Here is a 22,012-nt window from a genome sequence, read left to right as displayed (position 1 = left end):
ATTTCCGAAGGCCTTCAACTCCAACTGGTGACAGGTTCTGACCCCTTTGACGTTTTTGTCGTGTGTGAAATATTTTCACGTCTTTTACATCACCTTGCAAAGCCTCAAAGCAGTGATGAAAGTCCAGGACAGTCTTTTGAAATCTTTTTTTTCTTTTTTACTAAGCCTTGACATGCCACTGCAGCAGTACACCACTCCTGTTTTGCTACTGCACTGATGTCCGTCTCATGCTCTTGTCTGTCAGGGTGTGAACAACACAATAGCAACCCCCCCACCCCCCCACCCCAACACACACAAACACACACACACACGCACGCACACACGCACGCACGCACGCACACACACCGAGACACACACACCGAGACACAGACACACACACACACCGAGACACAAACCACACACACACACACACACACACACACACACACACACACACACACACACACACACACACACACACACACACACGCACACACACACACACACACCTCCTCCTCCTCCCGCCTTTGACGTAGAAGCTGTAATTTTGTTGCCAAATAACCCTGTTTGACTTTACCCTAGTGCTCCATATGGTATTGAATTGCATTGACAGGGGTTTGGAGGGGGGGAGGCGGGGTAGTTGTCATGGTGACAGTAGAATAGTCATGTTTGATGAAGCCCTCAGCGATCGTTAGGCAGAAATGTGACTCTGCCGGAGCGCTCTGCGTAATTGTAGTTATTACTTGCGGTGGCACAAAACACAAAACAGGTTTGTGTTTAGCCTTATCATAGACCATGACAAGATTATGCTTCTAACCCTTTGAGGAGTAAGGAATTTCTAGAGGTTCTTCTAGAATTTTACTGGAACACTCTACAGCTCCTATAGACATCTGTGTTAAAAATCTCGCAAAGACATTATGACATCATAATGAGAACTCAAAATTTGTGCAAAATTCTAATCACATATTTGTGATGGTACTCATCAAAGGGTTAACGATACCATTAAGGGCCATTGTGCTCACAGTCAACTTGACTGAAATTGCCCTTCATTGTAGTGCTGTGTAAGCCTGCAGGAATGGGGGTTGAGTTCTGTTATTTTTGGAAACGGGACTTTTCATAGAAAGGGGACAACGCCCGGACATTTAAATCATGTTCAGAAGGACATGATTGTACCTACAATACTTCATTGTTTTCACTACAGTACTTTAGTAGTACTAATGGATTTTTTCAATATTTTTAAAGGATTTAATTTCAGACTTGGAATAGAATTGGGAATTTGATAGGATTCAACAATAGTATTTTTTTTAAAAACCAGGCCTATTTTAACATGTTAGTACATCATAGGGCCTATATTGTAATTATTATTATTATTATTATTATTATTATTAGGGCCCGAGCACCGAAGGCGCGAGGCCCTATTGTTCTTGCTCGGATTATTATTATTATTTTTCTTTTTCATGGACGTTTGGGCTGTTCATTTGGTCTGGGAAGAACTTGGTGGCTCGGCCTTTTGCACGGTGATCGGATATGGTAACCGCTACTCAGAACCGGAAGCTCGGGTCGGGGTGGAACAAGGGGACGAGGACACGCCCCCTAACGCGTAGGCCTATAGGGGCGGGCCAACACTTAGTTTGAGCTACGGACTCGAAATTTTTTGGGGGTGTGTATCTCACTAAGAAAAACCAAAAAGCTCATACAATGCCATGGCCACGCCACGTATAAGGCCTTGCCAGTCATTCTAATACTAAATGTTCATGCTAAGACCAGTGTTACCACAATGACACCTTCACCTTCCTCATACATGTCAGAAAACGGTTACGCTTCATCTGTTTTTCACAGGAACGGTAGGGGTATTACGGCAGGGCGACATGCCACGTCCCCCCTGGCCGTAGGTGCGAGGGCCCGCCAAGGCCGCTTGCGGCTTTAATTATTATTATTATTATTATTATTATGTTTTTCTGTAATGTTTATAGCTCAGGTATGTGTATGTCTAAGAATAGAATGAATACAACGATTTGTCATTTTAACTACTAGTGGCATAACTTATAAGTTACAATTTACTCATCACTACACAGTTTGGATGTCACTAATACCCTCGTATTTAAGTAAGTCTGCAGTACATGTTTTGTTTCGCGTCATCAAAAGAACATACGAGTGAGTGCGATTAATTAGATTAATTAATTACAAATTCTGTAATTAATTAGATTGTTTTTTTTAATCTACTAACAGCCCTAATTTTTTTGTTAATCATTCACACACTTAAATGAAAAGGGGGAAACTAGTCTAGCACATAACTTCAGTGGTTTCAATTTCAAAGTTTTTCAAGGTTTCACTACCATCATTTGACACCATTTCCTCCTCGCCATTCACACACACACACACACACACACACACACACTCTCTCTCTCTCTCTCTCTCTCTCTCTCTCTCTCTCTCTCTCTCTCTCTCTCTCTCTCTCTCTCTCTCTCTCTCTCTCTCTCTCTCTCTCTCTCTCTCTCTCCTTGCCCTCTTCCCCTAGGCGTAAACTATTCCTCCTTTTAGTTACTCTCCCCTCTTTGTCCTCTCTCTCTTTGTCCACACACACACACACACACACACACACACACACACACACACACACACACACACACACACACACACACACACACACACACACACACACACACACACACACACACACACACACACACACACACATACACTCCTGTCTCCCTCCTGCTTCTCTGCAGGTGTTTTCCTCTACCAGTTCACCACACTCACTCCTCTCCTCTCTCCCTCCTCTTCTCTGCAGGTGTTTTCCGCTACCAGTTCACTCCTGTCTCCCTCCTGTGTCTCCGCAGGTGTTTTCCGCTACCAGTTCACCAGGCCTGGTGTGTACTACTACAGCAGTGGCCATGTGGACAGTGAGGGCCAGAAGAGCCTTCAGGGGGTGGTGACCGTGCGGCCGTTGGAGCAAGGCAACACACAGCTCCACGTCAGCGTGGCCGGATTCAACGCCCTCAGCAGACCAGGTGAACATCACACCTCAATCAATCAATCAATCAATCAATCAATCAATCAATCAATCAATCAATCAATCAATCAATCAATCAATCAATCAATCAATCAATCAATCAATCAATCAATCAATTAATCAATCAACCAATCAATCTACCAACCAATCAAACAATGCATCCATCCATGAAACGTATGCATAGTCCATTTTCATAAGCTATAGTCATACTATTTTTTACACCCAAGTCTTTCTGTCTTGTTTTTGTGGAGTTAGAAACAGGGATGTCAAAATTTGCCCTATCCCGCAATTGTGAAGAATCTTTTTTTTTAAATTCCTGGATCCGGATCTTGATCCGAATCACCACCAAAATTGTAGTACTTGTTCCTTTTGTCATTTCCAACAACTCCACAAAGTTTCATCAAAATCCGTTCATAACTTTTTGAGTCATCCTGCTGACAAACAGACAAACAGACAGACAAACCAACGCGACTTTTACTTTTACTTAAATTAAGATTGACTATATGTTTTTACCTGAAATTAGAAAAATAAGATTGATAAGATTTAATTTGTTTGCAGTGTCGTAACCCTAGTAACCCTAGTAACCCTAGTAACCCTTCCAACCCCTCCCCTTCCTCTACAGCCCCGAGCCGCATGAGGAGGGATGCTGACGAGTGTCCTGCCGTGACGTCCAGCTGCTCTGATGCTGATGCTTCCTCCAATGACACATCATCCTCGTCTGACGACGTCGGCATCAGCTTTGACTTCTCCCCCTGTGCCAGTCCTGCCGTGCATACCATATCGCCCTCCAGTGGCCACGCTTATGACTACATCCACATCCAGGGCGAGGGCTTTGGCAACCAGACATGCGCCGTAGAGGTACGACAACCATTACAAACATTACACTTATGGATTAAAGTGGGATTTGTATCTAAGATGATTCATAAATTACTCTTATTTTATTTTAAAATATATTTCATTTTATTTGATCATGTATTTATATGCAGTAGTATTCCTTTATTATTTTTTACATTTTACCCTTTTAGATGTTCACTTATTTATTCATATATATATATATATATATATATATATCAGAGTAGTATTCTTGATTGTTTTTAAATGAAATGGAGTGTCTTTGTCTTAAATGTGTAATGTCTCTAAATGTGTAATGTCTCACCTGTTAATGTGTCTTTTACTACATGGTGAAACTGAAGACAAGTTTCCACACTTGAGGACAATAAAGATTCATTCATTGATTCATTCAAAGATAAAAAGATGGCCTAAGTACTTCAGAAGTAATAGCCCAATGCCTGTCTGTATTGCAGGTGACGATTGGAGATCACCCGTGCCCGGTGATCAACAGCACCGCCACCGAGATCTTCTGTCAGCCCCGGAGAGACAGCTGCGCAGAAATCGGCACCCCGCTCCCCGTCACCGTGCGCATCAAAGGCCTCGGTACGGCCATCAACACGGCGCTGAGCGAGCTGGACCGACGCTTCGTCTTCCTCCCCGTGGTGGACTCCATCAGCCTGGACGAGGGCAGCTCCACCGGACACACACACCTGACCATCAGGGGCTCCGGCTTCGCTCCGTGTCTCAACCCTGTACGTGTCTCTGGTGTTGTGCTTTTGGTTTGCCTCATTTTTGTCTGTAATGTCTGCGTTTCTACTATTAGAAGTTGCAAAGAGAATTGTTGTAACTACTATTGCAAAGACACCTGATGATGGCTAGCTTGCACCTACTCACACAAGTCATTTTACCACACAGACAATAACAAATTACACAACATTCACATATTGTGCCTATAAAACATGGCATTGATGTCACTCATGGCGGTAAGAGAAATGGCCGTGTCGGTGTCTTTGCAGATTGTTCTTACTTGTATAGTAAAAGCATTACTCAACTGGCCATTGGCCATTCCTTTGTGCCTGTTCTCTGGCCTCTAGAATGCGGGTGACCTGGCTGTGAGTGTAGCCGGCCTCCCGTGCGAGACGCTCTGGTCGAACTACACCATGGTCATGTGTCGAACCTCCCCATCCAGCTCCTCTCCCCGCAGTGGGCCAGTGGTCGTGCACGTGGGCAGCATCACATCCACCTGCCTGGGAGACGACTGCACCTACACCTACCTGGCCTCTCTGGCTCCACAGGTAACACTGCTACTGCTATTACTACTGCTACTACTACTGCTACTGATAAATAGTAACTACCACTACTACTACTATTACTAGGCTACTACTAATGATAATAATAATACAACAACTACTACTGCTACTACTACTACTAATATTACTACTACCACAGATTCTCTATTCTAATGCATTTAAACCGTCTCTGCTACTACTACTACTACTGATACTGATAATAATAATAATACAACAACTACTACTACTACTATTACTACTACTACTACTACTACTACTACTACTACTACTACTACTACTACTACTACTACTAACAGTACAGCAACTACTACTGCTACTACTAGGCTACTACTACTACTAGGCTACTACTACTACTATTAATAATACAGCAACTACTACTGCTACTACTACTACTACTACTACTACTACTAATAATAATAATAATAATAATAACAATATGGTTAATAATAATAACGATAATAATCATGCTAATACTACTACTACTAATAATAATAACACATTTTGTTTCACCCATTTTGTTTAAGATACCGAACGTTAGAATTGTCAGTCAGTTAGTCAGACCAATTAGCACTATGCCTGGACATCCAGGTTGAAATGGTGGAAATTGAGCCTAGCTTTGAAGGTGGGAAGTGAAGTGAATGGAGGATTTTCCTGGTTCTAACCTTCAGAACGTCTCAAAATACAGAGGTCAAATACTGCATGCTGTACTGCACACTGTACATTTAGAATGCTTCAAACTCCTCAGTCAAACTCTTCAGTTGGTTTTCATTAGTCACTGTCTTGAGGATAAATGGGAGTGGTGTATACAGACTGAATTAATCATTGTTGACCATAGATCGATATTCATCATAGGTAAATTTGACATTTCTGGAAAAAAAAATATTGAGGACATGACCTCTGTGTCCTCAATGGTAGTTACGGCCATACCTACCTGTCGTCTTCTGTTCCCCAGGTGTACGACGTCAACCCAGACACCATCAATGGCAACCTTACCACCGTGCTCGTCAACGGCACCGGCTTCGGCACTGATGCCTCTAACGTGTTGGTGCACGCCGGAACATACGAACTGGATGTGACCGCGGTAACCGACTCCACCATCACCCTCTCTGTGGGCCCCCTCCCTGGCGGAACACACCCTGTGACAGTCGTCGTGACAACCCGAGGGCTGGCCTTGTCAGACGGGGTGACGCTGACTAGTGAAGTGGTGGCCGCGTTGAGTCCAGGGTCGGGCAGCACTGCTGGCGGCACCCCTCTGAAGCTGACTGGTAACGGCTTCCTGGTGGGCAACACCAGCGTGATGGTGGGTGGCGCCCCCTGTGAGATCCTGGAGGTAATGCCAGGAGAGGTGCTGTGCCTGACTCCTCCCCATGCTGCTGGGTCGGTGCAGGTGGTGGTTCAAGTGCTGGAGGTGCAGTACCCACCTCTCACCTTCGAATACTCGGGGGCGCTCACGCCACAAGTCACCAGCGTCAGCCCTGCGACAGGTAGGAGAGCATCAGCGTTTTATTTTTATTTGTAGTTTATTTGACAGCGACAATGTAATGCACATCATAACAAAATGACATGGCAAGACCATGACAAAACTTGAAAATATGAACACATAGGTTTATAGCCAGATGGCTAATTTGCAACCCCAGTCTCTGATCAGGCTACCTATTCTAATAAAACACATTACATAAATCACCTTGAACATAGACATACACAGTATAATTACATGTGATCTTGAAACAAGCGCCCTATGGCATTAAAACCTTGTTTCACACAGACCAAGTACATACGTTTTGCACTTAGCTCCAACATACTGTATTATGCTGCTGAGCAAACTTGATTTCTCCTTCTATTGAATCTGTCATCTCCCCCTCATAAAAAAAGAGAAAAAGGGAGATAAACAAAGAAGTCATGTGTATCCCACCAACATTATTGCAACTGAGCAACTCCAACTTGTTTTCCTCCTTCAATCTGTCACGTGTCCCTCTTCTGTCCCTCTTCTGTCCCTCTTCTGTCCCTCTTGTGCCTCTCAGGTCCCAGTGGCACTGTCATCTCCCTGTCTGGCTCTAAATTCGGCACAGACTCCGATCTCATCGCGGTCCACATCGACGGCGTGGCCTGCACCGTTGCCACGGTGACAGACGCCCTGGTGACGTGTGCCGTGGGCGAGCACGCCGGGGGCACCTTTCCCATCATGCTCCAGCACAAGGTCAAAGGTTACGCGGAGGGCGCCGTCGTCTTCAACTACGAGCTGCAACTCACTGCCGTTGTGCCCTCAGAAGGTAACAAAGTCTTTCATTATATTACTTAGCTGATACTTTTATCCAAAGTGTCAGTTCCACAGTTATTTTTTTAAGTACAGGGTATTGGGTACAGTCCCTGGAGTAGTATGGGGATAGGTGCCTTTCTCAAGGTCATCTCAGCCATGGGGTGAGATGGAAGGATAGGATGGAGAGTGGAAGGGTGGGATTCGAACCCATAATCCTCTGATCTAAAGTCCATGTCCTTTACAGCTAGACCACAGCTGCCATAAAGTGTTGCAACTGCTGAAATGGTTATTGGAGACAATTATTGACCACCACCATTAATTTCGAAGTATGCATTAGAGCTTGGAAATGTACACTTTGCATACATGAATAGATGGATCTTTTCCTCATTCCTCATTTTGAATTACCAGTCCTAGACAACTTTGCCTGCAAAACTAAATGTACATCGGTGGGACCTGTATACAGTATATTATTACAATACAATTACTCAGAAAGTGTATCTGAAATTATATATTTAAATGTATACATAGAGATTTGTAATATAAACATATAGATTTGTTGCATTAGTTTGAAGCATGCATTTGAAGTATACATTTTGAAAAGAATCGACTTGAATGAACTTTAACTGTTTTATAAGTGCTGAATGCACTGTAACTGTGAGTCCTGTAGTTTAAGGAAGAAAAATCCGCACTCACAAAATGCGTCTCATTATTTATTTATATTACCACCATGTCCAAAAAGCAAACGCCTTTCGGCTATCAAGCCTTCATCAGTGCGTAGTCCTGTAGTTGTTGCATTCCTCCTCTGCAGGTAGGCGGGGTGGGGGTATCATGATTTAATATACCTTATTATATGGTTGTGACGTCATCGGTCGAATGCTCCATTCATTTCAACGGGGCTCCCCAACGTTCGCACGTCTGTTATTTTTCGATAACGGACGGGTTGGTCTATAACAGACCGCTGTCAATGGCAACAAGACTTTTCACTGCTAAAGCAACTTTTCAACAAGACTCTAATCAGCTGCTGTGATAGACAACACCTGTTGTCCTGGCTACCTAGCTGTAGCGGTGTTCCACAACGGCACTGATTTGTTTTGCGCAGCAACAATCTTTTGACATTAAAAACTATAATAGACTTAACATTAAATAGGCCTAAAGAAATGTCCCCGCCATGTGTGAATCATTTAAGTATATCCATATAATAAGCGGGTTAACTTTCGGCGAGTCGGTCGCTTTGTGGAATAGCAGCACTTCAGAGAGAACAAGACCCCTCCGCTCCGCGTCGGGGTCTAAAGATTCTCTCTGTCGTGCTGCTATTCCACGGTAGCGACCTTCTCGCCGAACGTTAACCCTTACTGAGCGAACCTGATGATGCACAGAGGCGAAACGCGTTGTTCGCTCTAAATAAACGAGCATTGAGTCAAGAAAGTGTGCAGTAAACTTCTTTCTTTTGAATGATTTAATATAGTTTTAATGAACTTTCAGATCACTTTGTCAGGGGCCCATCCAAAGCTGTCAGTGTCCCTGACTGTAACCAAATTAACTGAGCTAAGCTGAATGCACTGTAACTGTGAGTCCTGTAGTTGTTGGACTCCTCCTCTCCTCTGCAGGTTGGCAGGGTGGGGGTAACATGTTTTTATATGTAGCTGTAAATAACTTTCAGATGACTTTGTCCAAAGCTGTCAGTGTCCCTGACTGTAACCAAATTGACCTCTGACCTTCTCCTCTGCAGGAAGCCTGGGTGGGGGTAACCTGGTGCAGGTGCAGGGCGCTGGTTTCGACCCCCACTCCTCCCGGGTGTGGATCTGCCAAGGAGAGTGCCACGTCCTCAGAGATACCTCCACATCCACCCAGCTCCACTGTCACATACCTCCAGCCAACGGTAAGGTGGACACCATGGCACTCATGTCAGAACACTGGATGTGTGTGTGTGTGTGTGTGTGTGTGTGACAACTGGTAAGACCCTATTATTTAACTCAAGGGGAGGCATAAAATAAGCTTATTTAAAAAAATGGGACCGTATCACTTTAATAGAGATAGGACAACCAAAGTCGATCATAGGAAGCGATAGAAAGGGAAGGCTGGGGAAATGACCACGACCAGAATCGAACCCGGATCCCTGGCTTCATGGGAGGCAAAATGAATCTACACAAAAATCACACATTTATGTATCTACAAAAATCACACATTTATGCATCTACACAAATCACACATTTATGCATCTACACAAATCACACATTTATGTATCTACACAAATCACACATTTATGTATCTATGTGTGCATTGACTTAACTGTCAAGGTAGGAATGAAAAAGAAAAAAGTGAAATGAAAAAAAAAAAACGTGGAAAAGTGTTTTATATAGTGAGTTATAGATATACTGTAGATATAGAGATGAATGATAGAGGTGTAGTATAATGTTAGCCTGGTGAACCAGCGCCACCCGCTGGACGACAAAATGTTTTGTCTACGGGTGGGTCTGGCCTCGCATAATGATTCAATGAAGCCAGAATGCCATGAATCTGGCAAACCAATTACAACGCAAAGATGTGTTTTGAATCAAAGCGGGCAGGGTTTTGAGGGAAGCTTGTTCTCATCAACAATCTTCGGATGTATTATGCATCGAGGCCAGACTAAATTAGACATCCACAGACATTTAGTCTGGTTTATCAGGCTAGTATAATGTATCATGTAGGTGAATTGAAACCGGGTTCCTGCAGGTCAGAATCGAACCTGGGTCCCTGGTTTCATGGGGGTGCTTTAGCACAGCATTTCATTTGCAAAATTAATCTACACAAATCACACATTTATGTATCTATGTATGCATTCATTTAACTTTCTAGGTAGGAATGAAAAGTGTTTGTTATAGATATAGAGATACAGGTTTAATAATATTATGTGTAATGTGACAGGTGAATTTACTTCATTCCTGCATGTGTTTTTTCATGATTTTCTGAACCCTATGCCACGTTGCCCCAGGCTCCAAACCCATTTGTCACGTGCAGGGTGGCATGTAATCTGTGTTTCAAAACAGCGACTACCTGTACAGCTTAACGGTTCATTGGAAGTTTGTTCTACTGTACCATGGAGGAGTCCTTTTAAAACAAGAATAGAATGTGACGTTGTCAAATCACACTTTACAGTACAAAGGCATCTGATATTTTTGTGATGTACTGATATGATGTGACTAAGATAAGCTGACCTACCGGTATGATCTGACATGTGCAGACTATGATGTTCTCAGATAGTGAACGTGCCGAGCCTTTGAACTTTAGATACAAAGCAAAGTAGCATTTTCAGAATACTGAAGGTGGGTTAGAATGGGCTGAGATCTAGATGTGTTGACTCCACTGACTTGTGACTGTGACTTCAGTGACTTGTACTTGTATGGCGGCATGGTAATGGACAGTATGATGACTGTTTCCTACCCCTCTCTCCACTCCACATCTCATCTCTTTCCCCCTCCACCCCCCACCTCACCCCAATGATGGACCGTGTGATGTCTGTGTGATGCACCCTTTCCCCCACTCCACCCCCATCCCCTACAGGAAGTGATGCTGAGCAGGCCTGCGTCGTCACGGTGACGAACGGCAAGGACTCTGTGAACGTCTCGGCCGGCTACACGTACAAGTCCTCCCTGACGCCCGTCATCAGCGAGGTGTCTCCGCGGCGAGGAGGGACAGCCGGTGGCACCAGGCTCACCATCACCGGCTCCAATTTCAGGTGCGTGACTCGACGGCGGCTCGAAAAACCAGATCGGCCACTTCATCCCCGCAGGCAGCAGAGAAGGCAACAGTGGGGGTACAAAGGGGTCAGTTGTCCTAGGCCCAGGGAGAGAGGAAGGAGGGCCCTTTCAGATGACTCCTGGTGCACCAGGCAAAAGCTCTAAATGTACACCACCAGGCTCTAAATGAACACCAGCCAACAGGCCAAACGCTGGTGAGAGAGGGGGTGGCAAATTTGGGTTTTCATCACATTGTATGCATTGTATGGGGGGCCCTTTCAGGTGACTTGGTTCCAGTGGGCCAGGCAAAAGATGTCAGCGGCCCTGGTTGGCAGGGAAGACATTAGGAGGCGACGAGGGATTGAGTCATTGCCACCGGCTGTGGTGTCTTCTTTGTAGAGCCTGAAGTCATAAAGAGTTGAGACACAAAGTGTTATGGGGATAATTTCTTTGGCTCGTTAGCTGGCTGGTATTTTTTATGTCGCGTTGAACTCATTGTTGTTGTCAACAGATATGTACCTGTTATGGTTCTTAAAGGTGCACTGTGTAGGATGGTGGCCAGAGTAGGTATTGCAACTATGCTGCTCTTTGAAACTGTTGTCAATTTCCTCTTTTCGTGAATATTTACAAAATAATAAACAAATATTTACTAGTATGACATAAGTAAAGTAGGCTTGGCAGCTAAAAATGTCTATGTCAGGAAATTCAAAATGTCGGACACGGAGAAGATCCACCTTTTCATGTATGAAAAGTGCTATTTTCCCTGTCATAATGAATACTTTGAATTTGATGGTGCTGTATTCATGAAAAAAGGTAACATTTGTGAATGGGCAGCATGAATTCTGGGAAAGAAACAGCCAAAAATATTACACACTGCAACTTTAAAAAGGCCTTGTCAGCCGAGTTTAACACCCATGCAGTATACAGAAGAGTGTATTAACCACATAAGTGGAGTATTGCTGGAATTGTCATTAAAGACACCGATGCAAATATTACATAATGAAATTGTATGTGCATGTGTATATGTGTGTAATTGTATGTGTGTAATTTCAAATTCTTTGTATGACCAGTGCATGTAAAGAAATTGACAATAAAACCCACTTGACTTGACTTGACTTGAAACCTTTCATACATACAGCAATATAGTGTATATACATACACTACATAGTACAAAAAGTAATTCAAATTCATAAGAATGTTAGGCACAATTGTTTTCCAATAATGTCTTTTGTCAAACACAAGTGTCAGCCAGCCATTGTCCAGCATTGTCCGTGCATTTCATAGGGCGAATTCCAATATGCGACCTTGCGTCCTCCACTTGTGCTTGTGGCCTCATGTTTTGCTGATGCCCCCACCGTGGAGAAAACAATTCAGTTTCCTTGCTGTCAGCCTACCCAAAACAAATTTTGGGGGACTATTCTTCATTCACCATCCAGTTTGCAAATGAGATAATGACTTTACAATTGAGCTTTTGCGAGATATTGAAATATAATGCTGTTGTCAGGGATGTCATCATGAAGTATTACTTCATGGTACGAGGCCACAAGCACAAGTGGAGGACGCATGGTCGCATATTGGAACGCACCCATAAATGTGTGTACTTATGCACTTCCTCATTGTTTGCTCTGCAGCACCGACAAGAGTGAAGTGAACGTGACCATCGCAGGGTCAGTGTGTGATGTGGTGTCCGCCAACATGAGCCACATCGTGTGTGTCACCAACGCTCAGAGGCAGTCCCAGGAGACCAAGGTCCGCGTTCAGATCGGGGACAAGGGCATCGCTCAGATGGTGAGTGGACTCTCTCACACACACAGACAGACACAAAATCAAGGTTAGGTTTGAAAAACAGTGTTTTTGTAGCCCCTTAATGCACGCCGTACCTCCTGTGGCATGCTGTAATAGACATTGAAAGTTAACTACTATAGTACTACACTACTATGACATGTGCATGGGGCCTTTAGTAATACATTACGACTTGGTCATTGCCATTCTGTACAGCTAATTTATAATGCCGTGCCTTAAGGGGTTAAAGTTTGCTCAGTCTTTCTATTTCTTTTCTCAATGTCTGTGTAAATTTGAAAAATGTGTATTCTGCTGATACAAGTTCTACTGATACATGTGTTGTAGTGATGAACTGTCCAAATAAAATCTTACAGTAGCCTATAGTCGCCAAATAGTGTTGTTGTTAGTATTTTGTCTATCATCACCTTTGTATAATTAAGTGTAATACCGGTACTATATATTGTGTGTGGTGTGCAGGATCATGCAGACTTCTTCTACATCGACGTGTGGTCCTCTCGCTTCACCTGGGGTGGCCTGGACCCTCCTGAGGAGGGGACCTTCGCTGTCATCACCGAGGGACAGACCATCCTGCTGGACACCAGCACCCCCGTACTCAAGATGCTCCTCATCAACGGTCAGTGACTAATTACCTACTATATAATATAATATTGCTCAATTAGCAATATCTCATATAATGTGCCTCAATTAGCAAGATGCTCCTCATCAACGGTCATTGACTAATTACCCACTATATAAATTAGCAATTAGCAATTCTCATCTCAATTAGCAAGATGCTCCTCATCAACGGTCAGTGACTAATTACCTACTGTGTAATATAACTGTAGCTGAATTAGCAATATTTAATCTAAAATAGCTCACATAACAAGATCCTCCTCATCAACGGTCAGTTATTACCAAGGCTACTGTGTAATATAATATAGCCCAGTTAGCATGCCTACAGTGTAATATACTGTAGCTCGATTAGCAATATCTCATATAATATAGCTCAAATAGCAAGATGCTCCTCATCAACGGTCAGTAATTACCTACTGTGTAATATGATTTAGCGCAATTAGCAATATCTCATATAATATAGCTCAAATAGCAAGATGCTCCTCATCAACGGTCAGTGACTACCTATTGCGCAATAATTAGCAATGTTTAAACATGATTAGAAAGTGTCTTATGTTACAAAGACAGCAGTCTTTTCTGTGAATAGCATGTTAGCATGTTCAGAAGAGCATGTTCTCTCTCATCTCTGTGAAATCTCTGTTGGAAAGTTAATCTTTGAAGAGAAATACCGCCTTTTCTTTGAATAGTCCAAAACATCTCCTTTATTTCTGTGTAATCTCAGGTGGAAAGCTGATCTTTGACGAGAAGGACATCGAGCTGCAAGCGGAGAACATCCTGATCGCCAACGGCGGAACCCTGCAGGTGGGAACCGAAGAGGAACCGTTCCAGCACAAAGCCATCATCACTCTCCATGGCAACCTACGCTCACCTGAGATACCTGTCTACGGAGCCAAGACCCTGGGCGTCAGGGAGGGAGTGCTCGACTTGCATGGTAAACATCAGCGACAAAAAGTAGCAGTAACAACAGAATATTTGTATGTAGTGTATCAAATAGTATTTTCTAGCTTTAAGAAGGCTTGCATAGTTTCAGTTTAGTATTTTAAAGTGATACTGTCCAGTTTTGGAAATAAGCTTATTTTACACCTCTCTTGAGTTAAATAGCAATTAACATTGAGTCCTATGAGACCAGCTGGCGGCTAACTGGTCTCATAGGACTCAATGTTAACTGCTAGCTTAGAGGTAAAATTTGCACTGCCATACTCAGAGAATGGTTGAAAGTACAGGAGAAAGGTAAAACCCAATCATTTAACTCAAGGAGAGGTGTAAAATAAGCTTATTTCCAAAAATGGGACAGTATTTTAAAGTTTGATACATTTCTCAAATATTTTTTTGTCATTTTCAAAAGATCAAGTGCATTTTTCACAACAGTTTGAACAAACAGCAAAACATTGTGTATCACCTACAAAAGCCAGCCTCTTGTTATACAATCCTTAGTTAGCTTAGCTAGATGCTAGTTGGACCCAGGCCCCTAGTTGGCCTTTTGTATTGCACTACGACTTGGTCATTGCCATTCAGGTAACAACAAATGTGTAATGCCATGTCTTAACGGATTAAGAAAAAAAGGTTAAGAACCACTGCTCTAACCTGTTGAATGAATAAAAACCACTGCCCTAACCTATTGGATGGTTAAGAACCACTGCAATAACGTATTGGATGGTTAAGAACCACTGCAATAACGTATTGGATGCAATAACGTATTGGATGGTTAAGAACCACTGCAATAACGTATTGGATGCAATAACGTATTGGATGGTTAAGAACCACTGCAATAACGTATTGGATGGTTAAGAACCACTGCAATAACGTATTGGATGCAATAACGTATTGGATGGTTAAGAACCACTGCAATAACGTATTGGATGCAATAACGTATTGGATGGTTAAGAACCACTGCAATAACGTATTGGATGGTTAAGAACCACTGCAATAACGTATTGGATGGTTAAGAACCACTGCAATAACGTATTGGATGGTTAAGAACCACTGCAATAACGTATTGGATGGTTAAGAACCACTGCAATAACGTATTGGATGGTTAAGAACCACTGCAATAACGTATTGGATGCAATAACGTATTGGAACCACTATCCTAACCTGTTGGAAGAATCTATTCAAGAAATCCCTTCAGGATTACAGAGACTGACGGCTTGACCTAGAAACCCTATACCCAGAAGGTGGTTAACATTACATCACCCAGTGCCCTCTAGAAAGCAGCAGCAAATCTAAGCCCCTGTCACGGACTCCACTGTCACCCCCACCATTACCCCTGCAGTCAGGTAGCTCTACTTACAGCTTATCTCACCTCATCTCACCTTTGTTCCCGTCACCTAGACATAATACAAATGTACATTGTACTTACATGCATAGTACTTAAATTCATACAGAATCGACAGGTAATCAGAATGACGACAAGTGGGATATTTGGGGGCACTGCGGTACAGTGGGCTAGGGTTCCAAGTTGTTTAACCCATTTTGTCCTAAGCCCTTTTTGGGAAAGGGTGCCCTCTGCCTATTAAATCCAAAATATCTCCGCCTCCGAAGCATATACAAACATGAAATGAGTTACATTTAAAAGCCAAGACCCTCCTCTTATAATGTGTTCATTCAGCTCTAACATACCGACATATTTAATAAAACAGCTCAAATCTCAAAATCATGAATGCAGTGTGTATGTGTCTCCAGGACACAATGGGTTAAGAAGGCAGGCCTGCACACTGCGAAATAGGCTCCAAACTTCATTAATAAATAAACTTCAGCAATACATTTGGACCTTCTTACGTAGACTGGCTGAACACTTTTGTCTGCAACCTGCAACACATGTCCCCACACCAATACCCCTGCAGTCAGGTACAGGGGTATCTCTGCTTACAGCTCATCTGACTCTCTGTGACACCTGTCCCCTCAGGTATCCCCGTCCCCGTCACCTGGACGCGCCTGGCTCAGACGGCAGCAGGTGGCTCCAACACGCTGGTCCTCACCCACCCTGTCACCTGGAGGAGCGGAGACCAGGTGGTCATCGCCACCACTGGAGACAGGTAGTCGCCCAGTCCACCACATCTCAGTCAACGCTCCAGTTCGGGCATGGGATGTACAGGACGATACCGCTGAGCTAAAGGACCAGTCTGATAGCTCAGCGCTACCGATACTGTATAAGGCTTCGGGAGGGAGGTTTTACTGACGTTCCATGGCACACTTTGCTAGTTGGCCTCCATTACATGCACATGACTGTTTGCAGGGCCGCTGACAGCTTTGGCTGGGCCCAGGACAAAGTCATCTGAAAGGGCCCCCCACCCAATGCATTTATTGTAATGAGGACTCCCCATGTCCCCATTATGGACCCCACCATGTCCCTGGGCCCGGGACAACTGACCCCTTTGTCCCCTCTTGTCGGCTTCCCTGACTGTATCTATGTGTATCTGCCTTCCTCAGACACAGCCAGAGGGAGAACGAGGTTCGCTATATCTCCTCGGTGTCGTCTGACGGCCGCACCCTCACCCTGACGCAGGGCCTGAACTACACCCACCTGGGGGTGTCCGTCACGCTGCCCGACGGCACCGAGTTCGAGGCCCGCGCCGAGGTGGGCCTGCTCACCAGGAACATCGTGGTGCGCGGCTCCAACCAGATCGAGTGGAACGACAAAGTGGAGGCCTGTCCGGAAGGCTTCGACACAGGTGAATAATGTCAATAATACCGGTAATGATAGTTCAAACCACGGAATGGGAGCGAGGCAAGACATACTATTAAACAAACAGAAAATAGTAGTTTGTAGTATACCGATCCACCATGCCGACACCAGACGCTTTGCATCAAGATTGAAATTGTATCCTAAACCATTTAGATCGACCTCCCTAGCGAGAAAAATGTCAGTTGTGATATAGCAATACTCAGGCTACATTCTGTGTCGAGAAACATAGTACACAGAACTCACAAATAACTGTATGAATTCCACTACCTCTCCCTACAACTCTATCCATGATTGAAGGTCAAGACACGCAGGCCTGCATTGCTCCAGGAACTGTAACCTATACCCCGTCAAATAATAACCGCAAGGCCCTTTGGATAAAAGCTTCATTTAAGTGTAATGTAATAACAATGTAATGATACTAACATAGATTAAAATCCACTTGACAGGTGAGTTCGCTACGCAGACGTGCTTCCAGGGTCGCTTTGGCGAAGAGACAGGAAGTGACCAGTTTGGCGGCTGTATCATGTTCCATGCCCCCAGACCCGGAGAGAACTTGGCCATCGGCAGAATCGAACATGTTGAGGTAAACTCCCAGAATCGCTGAGGATCCTTTTTCACTATTTCACTAACACTTCCCATTGTTCTCTGTTTGTGAAGGCCTTCCATTTTTTTTCTGGTCTCTACTAGCAAGCTTGATCCTGAACCAATAATCTTATAAACAAATCATAAACAAGTCTGACAGGCGGACAAAGATGTTGCCACTTGTTGCTTATTTAGGAGTAATGGCATAAACGCGATGCCCAATTTATCCATTGTTTCCTAGTAGGGATATCTCGATCTGGTAGTAGAAGAAAAGCACAAATATGAAGAGAGAAACGCGAAAAATGGCGGCAAAGATAAATATTATAACTTTAGTATCATCAAACAACCTCATATACCGTAGTTGCTTACCTTCTTCACTGATCTTCAGTGTTGGCCAGGTCTTTCTAATCCATGCAAGATCGCAAAAATAAGACATTATTGTAAACCTTATAAGCCTTATATCATCAAAGGTCATTTCTCATATAGCATTTAACATTTTATGCATCTAAATTCTCTTCTCTTCCACATGTTCTTCTCTATCCTGAAGCTCTTCAACGCTGGCCAGGCCTTCCGTCTGGGTCGCTACCCCATCCACTGGCATCTGATGGGCGATGTCAACTTCAAGTCGTATGTGCGCGGCTGCGCCCTGCACCAGACCTATAACCGCGCCGTGACCATCCACAACACGCATCGCCTCCTGGTGGAGCGGAATGTGATCTACAACATCATGGGCGGGGCCTTCTTCATTGAGGACGGCATCGAGACGGGCAACGTGTTGCAGTACAACCTGGCCGTCTTCGTCAAGCAGAGCACCAGGTAACACCACTCTGCTGACAGTGTTTTCACACTTCGGGGCCCGTAACCCATTTTAACCTGAGACACCTGCAAAAAACGCCTGCTAAATGAATTAGCCCTTTTTTTGGGAAAAGGTGCCCTCAGCCTCTAAAAACCTAAGTATCTGAGCTTCCGAAGCACACAAAACATGAAATAAGTTGCATTTCAAATGCCCTCATCTTGTTTTGGAATGTGTTCATTCATCTCTAGCCTACCCACATTTTTTTATTTACAAAACTCTAAAATCTCATGAGCCTGAATGCTGTGTCCTTGCAGCTCCAGGGTCATAGGTCAATGTTGCGTATACGCAGCATCCAGCACCAATGGTTTATGTGTTAGCGTGTTAGCATGATTATGTGTACGCTACTAGACACATCAATACATGGGTTCACCGTGTATATAAACACGATGTTTTGAGGAGGGGCAAGAAACTGGCAGCCAACTACGTGAGCTAATTTTTCGACTGACAGCCGTTTCCAACAGTCAGAGGTTGAGTTGTGCGCAGCTAGTGTCGCGCAGCCAGGAGTAAATAAAAATTTAGAACCCATGTATTCCCTTGGAGATAAATAAAGAATCTCTCTACTCTACTCTACTCTGCTAGCTTGCTGAATGACGACGTGACCCCCGCTGCCTACTGGGTGACCAACGCGGACAACGTGATCCGGCACAACGCGGCGGCCGGTGGCACCCACTTCGGCTTCTGGTACCGCATGCACGAGCACCCGGACGGGCCCAGCTTTGACCCTGACGTGTGCCAGCAGCGTGTGCCCCTGGGGGAGTTCTCCAACAACACGGTTCACTCGCAGGGCTGGTTCGGACTGTGGATCTTCAAGAAGTTCTTCCCCGTCGAGGACGGCCGCTGTGGCAGCAAGAAGCCCGAGCCCGCCATCTTCCGAACACTCACCACCTGGAACTGCGAGAAGGTCCGGCCATTGGCCATTGATTTATTTATTTCATATAGTACAGTAACTAGGTCATTTATAACACATCAATTCAGGTGACAACAGCAACAAGTCATAAACCATTGTGAGACTGTTTTGACAATGTTGTGACATGCATATTACGCCGGTATCAGGTAAAGTAATATCAAATAAACCACCTGGTCAATAGCCTGAATTTGGGTCAATTATTATATACTAAGCAGTCTAATGTTTAGCAAAATAAATCAGAGAGTACAGAAGCAATCAGGAATCAAAATAAGATATTAATATACATTTATATACTCAAATAATGTAATAATGAAATCATATTTCCAATATTGTGTGTGTATATTTAAGTAATATAATATTGTATGGTAAAACACAGCATTCTGTCCAACCAAAACCCAACAGGGTGCAGAGTGGGTGGACGTGGGAGCGGTGCAGTTCAACGGCTTCGTGATGGTCAACAATGAGAAGGCGGGTATCGAGGGCAAGCGCATCATCAGTGACTTTGTGCGTGACTTTGGGCTGGAGCAGGGGGCGGCGGTGGTCAACGGCAGTATGGTGGGTTACCTGGACGAGCTGATGCTGGGTAGCGACTACTGCCAGACCAGGGGCGTCATCCTGCCCCTCGACGACGGCATGAGCGTCATCGGCACCAAGGTATATATATATTTTTTTCATTCATATGTTCATTTATTTTAATTCTTTATTTTATCTTATTAATTCTTTATTTTACTAGGGTAGTCACATTGAGCCTGTTGCCTCTTTTTCCAAGTGAGCCAAAGCCAAGAAAGCAGCAGAAGGCACTACGTGTGAATTACTATGTGTTGTAATGACAGGGGTGGGGGGGCAGGAAATGACCTTGGGCTGGAATTGAACCTGGCTTTCCACCGGGATAATCCTAACCGTTTGACCCTTAATTGACCTTTGAAGTACTAGTCGAGAACATCTATGGCCTTAATACACCAAACCCCCAAAAAATTGATACAAAAGGTTTTTCAACTGATTTCAATACATGCAGGTGTCCTTACTAACATACTGAAAATCTAGGAAAATCTAACTTTAGGAAATGTGTCATTTTCAAGATCAAAGTTTTTCAAAATAAAGGCTATTACATGATAATTACATTATTAGCTTACTTCAAAAGACCTATTTATTTTATATTGGAAACCCAGAAATGTTGTATTTGTGAAAATGAAATGAAATGTTTTTGTCAGCAATATATACTTGTCAGAATTGCCAGATACTCACTTCCTTATATTGTTCAACTTTACTATGTCAGACACAGTCTGATTGTATGTATATTTAAGTTACTGAGAAGCGACATGACTGGGAAACTGAGGCTATGTGGTCAGAGGATGATAGATGGTCATCAATAATGACACCTAGGTTTCTTGTGGCCTTCTTTGAGGCAACAGCAGAGTCCATATTGAGTTTGATATCATGGCAGCCTGAATCTTTGCCTGGGATCACCAGCAGTGCTGTTTTAGCGAGGCTCAACTGCATTCCATCATACTTGTGGACAGTTCAGAGAGGCAAGCGGTAAGGTGTGCGTAGAGCATGGAGTCAAATGTCACAATTACAGATATGACTGTGCTTCATCAGTGTAACAGTAGTATGATAATCTGTGAGAACAGATGACATGACCCAGTGACGTGGTGTACATGGCAAATAGGAGCCCCTGTACCAGCCCTTATAGGACACCCCTGTGGAGAGGCTATGAGTTGAGGACAACTGACATTGCCATGATACATACTAAGAATGATATTACCAGACTCATAGAATATCTGGGAGAACTTGAGAAACATAAAACTCAATTATTTAAATCTAAGAGAGGTGTTAAATAATCATGTTTTGAAAAAAAATGCTAGCTGGCGTGTCTGCACAAAGATTTTTAGATTTACTACAAAACAAAACGAGATGTCCATACTCTCTTCTGAAGATATATTTTGGCTCACTAGAAACAAAATAAAAGAGTAATTTTGAGCCTGGCTTTTTCAAATTTTGAGTTTTTGCATTTTGAAATGCAATGCATATTTAATTAGACATAGTCTAATTACCATATTAAAACATAACATTTCAGAAAACTTGCAATACATTTTTTTCTCACAAATATGTGAGTAATCACCGGGTTAAGTTTCATGGTGATATCGGCAAGCTAAATTTTTTGGCCTATTCACCTGGACTGTCTCTCGGCCCTTGTAATAAGCCGTATAGCAGCCATGTTGAAAATGACTAATTTCCCAAAGTCAGATTTTACTAGATTTTTAGTATGTCATTTAGGAGGTCCAATAGTAATAGAATCCATGAAAAAAACTTTTGTATCAATTTTTTGGGGGTTAAACCCTAAATGTACTCGCCTATACCACATTTGCTTCATAGTGAAACCTTATGACTCCAATTGTGAGTCGTTCATGATTGCACATTGACCACAATAGAATCTGCTTACATGAATCATAGGTTT

General features: G+C 43.5%; 1 protein-coding gene across 1 annotated transcript in view; it reads left to right on the top strand.

Annotated features, from left to right (window-relative positions):
* LOC134436676 (fibrocystin-L-like) overlaps positions 1 to 22,012 on the top strand; it is a 94,450-nt gene that overhangs the window by 41,922 nt on the left and 30,516 nt on the right. Inside the window, exons 37-53 of the mRNA XM_063185988.1 lie at positions 2,820 to 2,990; positions 3,615 to 3,850; positions 4,297 to 4,575; positions 4,918 to 5,118; positions 6,086 to 6,617; positions 7,155 to 7,403; positions 9,120 to 9,269; positions 10,934 to 11,108; positions 12,741 to 12,897; positions 13,369 to 13,525; positions 14,246 to 14,455; positions 16,430 to 16,559; positions 16,954 to 17,195; positions 17,656 to 17,792; positions 18,339 to 18,607; positions 19,227 to 19,548; positions 19,957 to 20,208. Coding sequence (XP_063042058.1) covers positions 2,820 to 2,990; positions 3,615 to 3,850; positions 4,297 to 4,575; positions 4,918 to 5,118; positions 6,086 to 6,617; positions 7,155 to 7,403; positions 9,120 to 9,269; positions 10,934 to 11,108; positions 12,741 to 12,897; positions 13,369 to 13,525; positions 14,246 to 14,455; positions 16,430 to 16,559; positions 16,954 to 17,195; positions 17,656 to 17,792; positions 18,339 to 18,607; positions 19,227 to 19,548; positions 19,957 to 20,208 — 3,869 coding nt within the window. The remainder of the gene's footprint in view (positions 1 to 2,819; positions 2,991 to 3,614; positions 3,851 to 4,296; positions 4,576 to 4,917; positions 5,119 to 6,085; positions 6,618 to 7,154; positions 7,404 to 9,119; positions 9,270 to 10,933; positions 11,109 to 12,740; positions 12,898 to 13,368; positions 13,526 to 14,245; positions 14,456 to 16,429; positions 16,560 to 16,953; positions 17,196 to 17,655; positions 17,793 to 18,338; positions 18,608 to 19,226; positions 19,549 to 19,956; positions 20,209 to 22,012) is intronic.

The sequence above is a fragment of the Engraulis encrasicolus genome, chromosome 20 (assembly GCF_034702125.1).
Source record: "Engraulis encrasicolus isolate BLACKSEA-1 chromosome 20, IST_EnEncr_1.0, whole genome shotgun sequence".
Lineage (NCBI taxonomy): Eukaryota > Metazoa > Chordata > Actinopteri > Clupeiformes > Engraulidae > Engraulis > Engraulis encrasicolus.
This window is presented reverse-complemented; position numbering and strand designations above follow the sequence as displayed.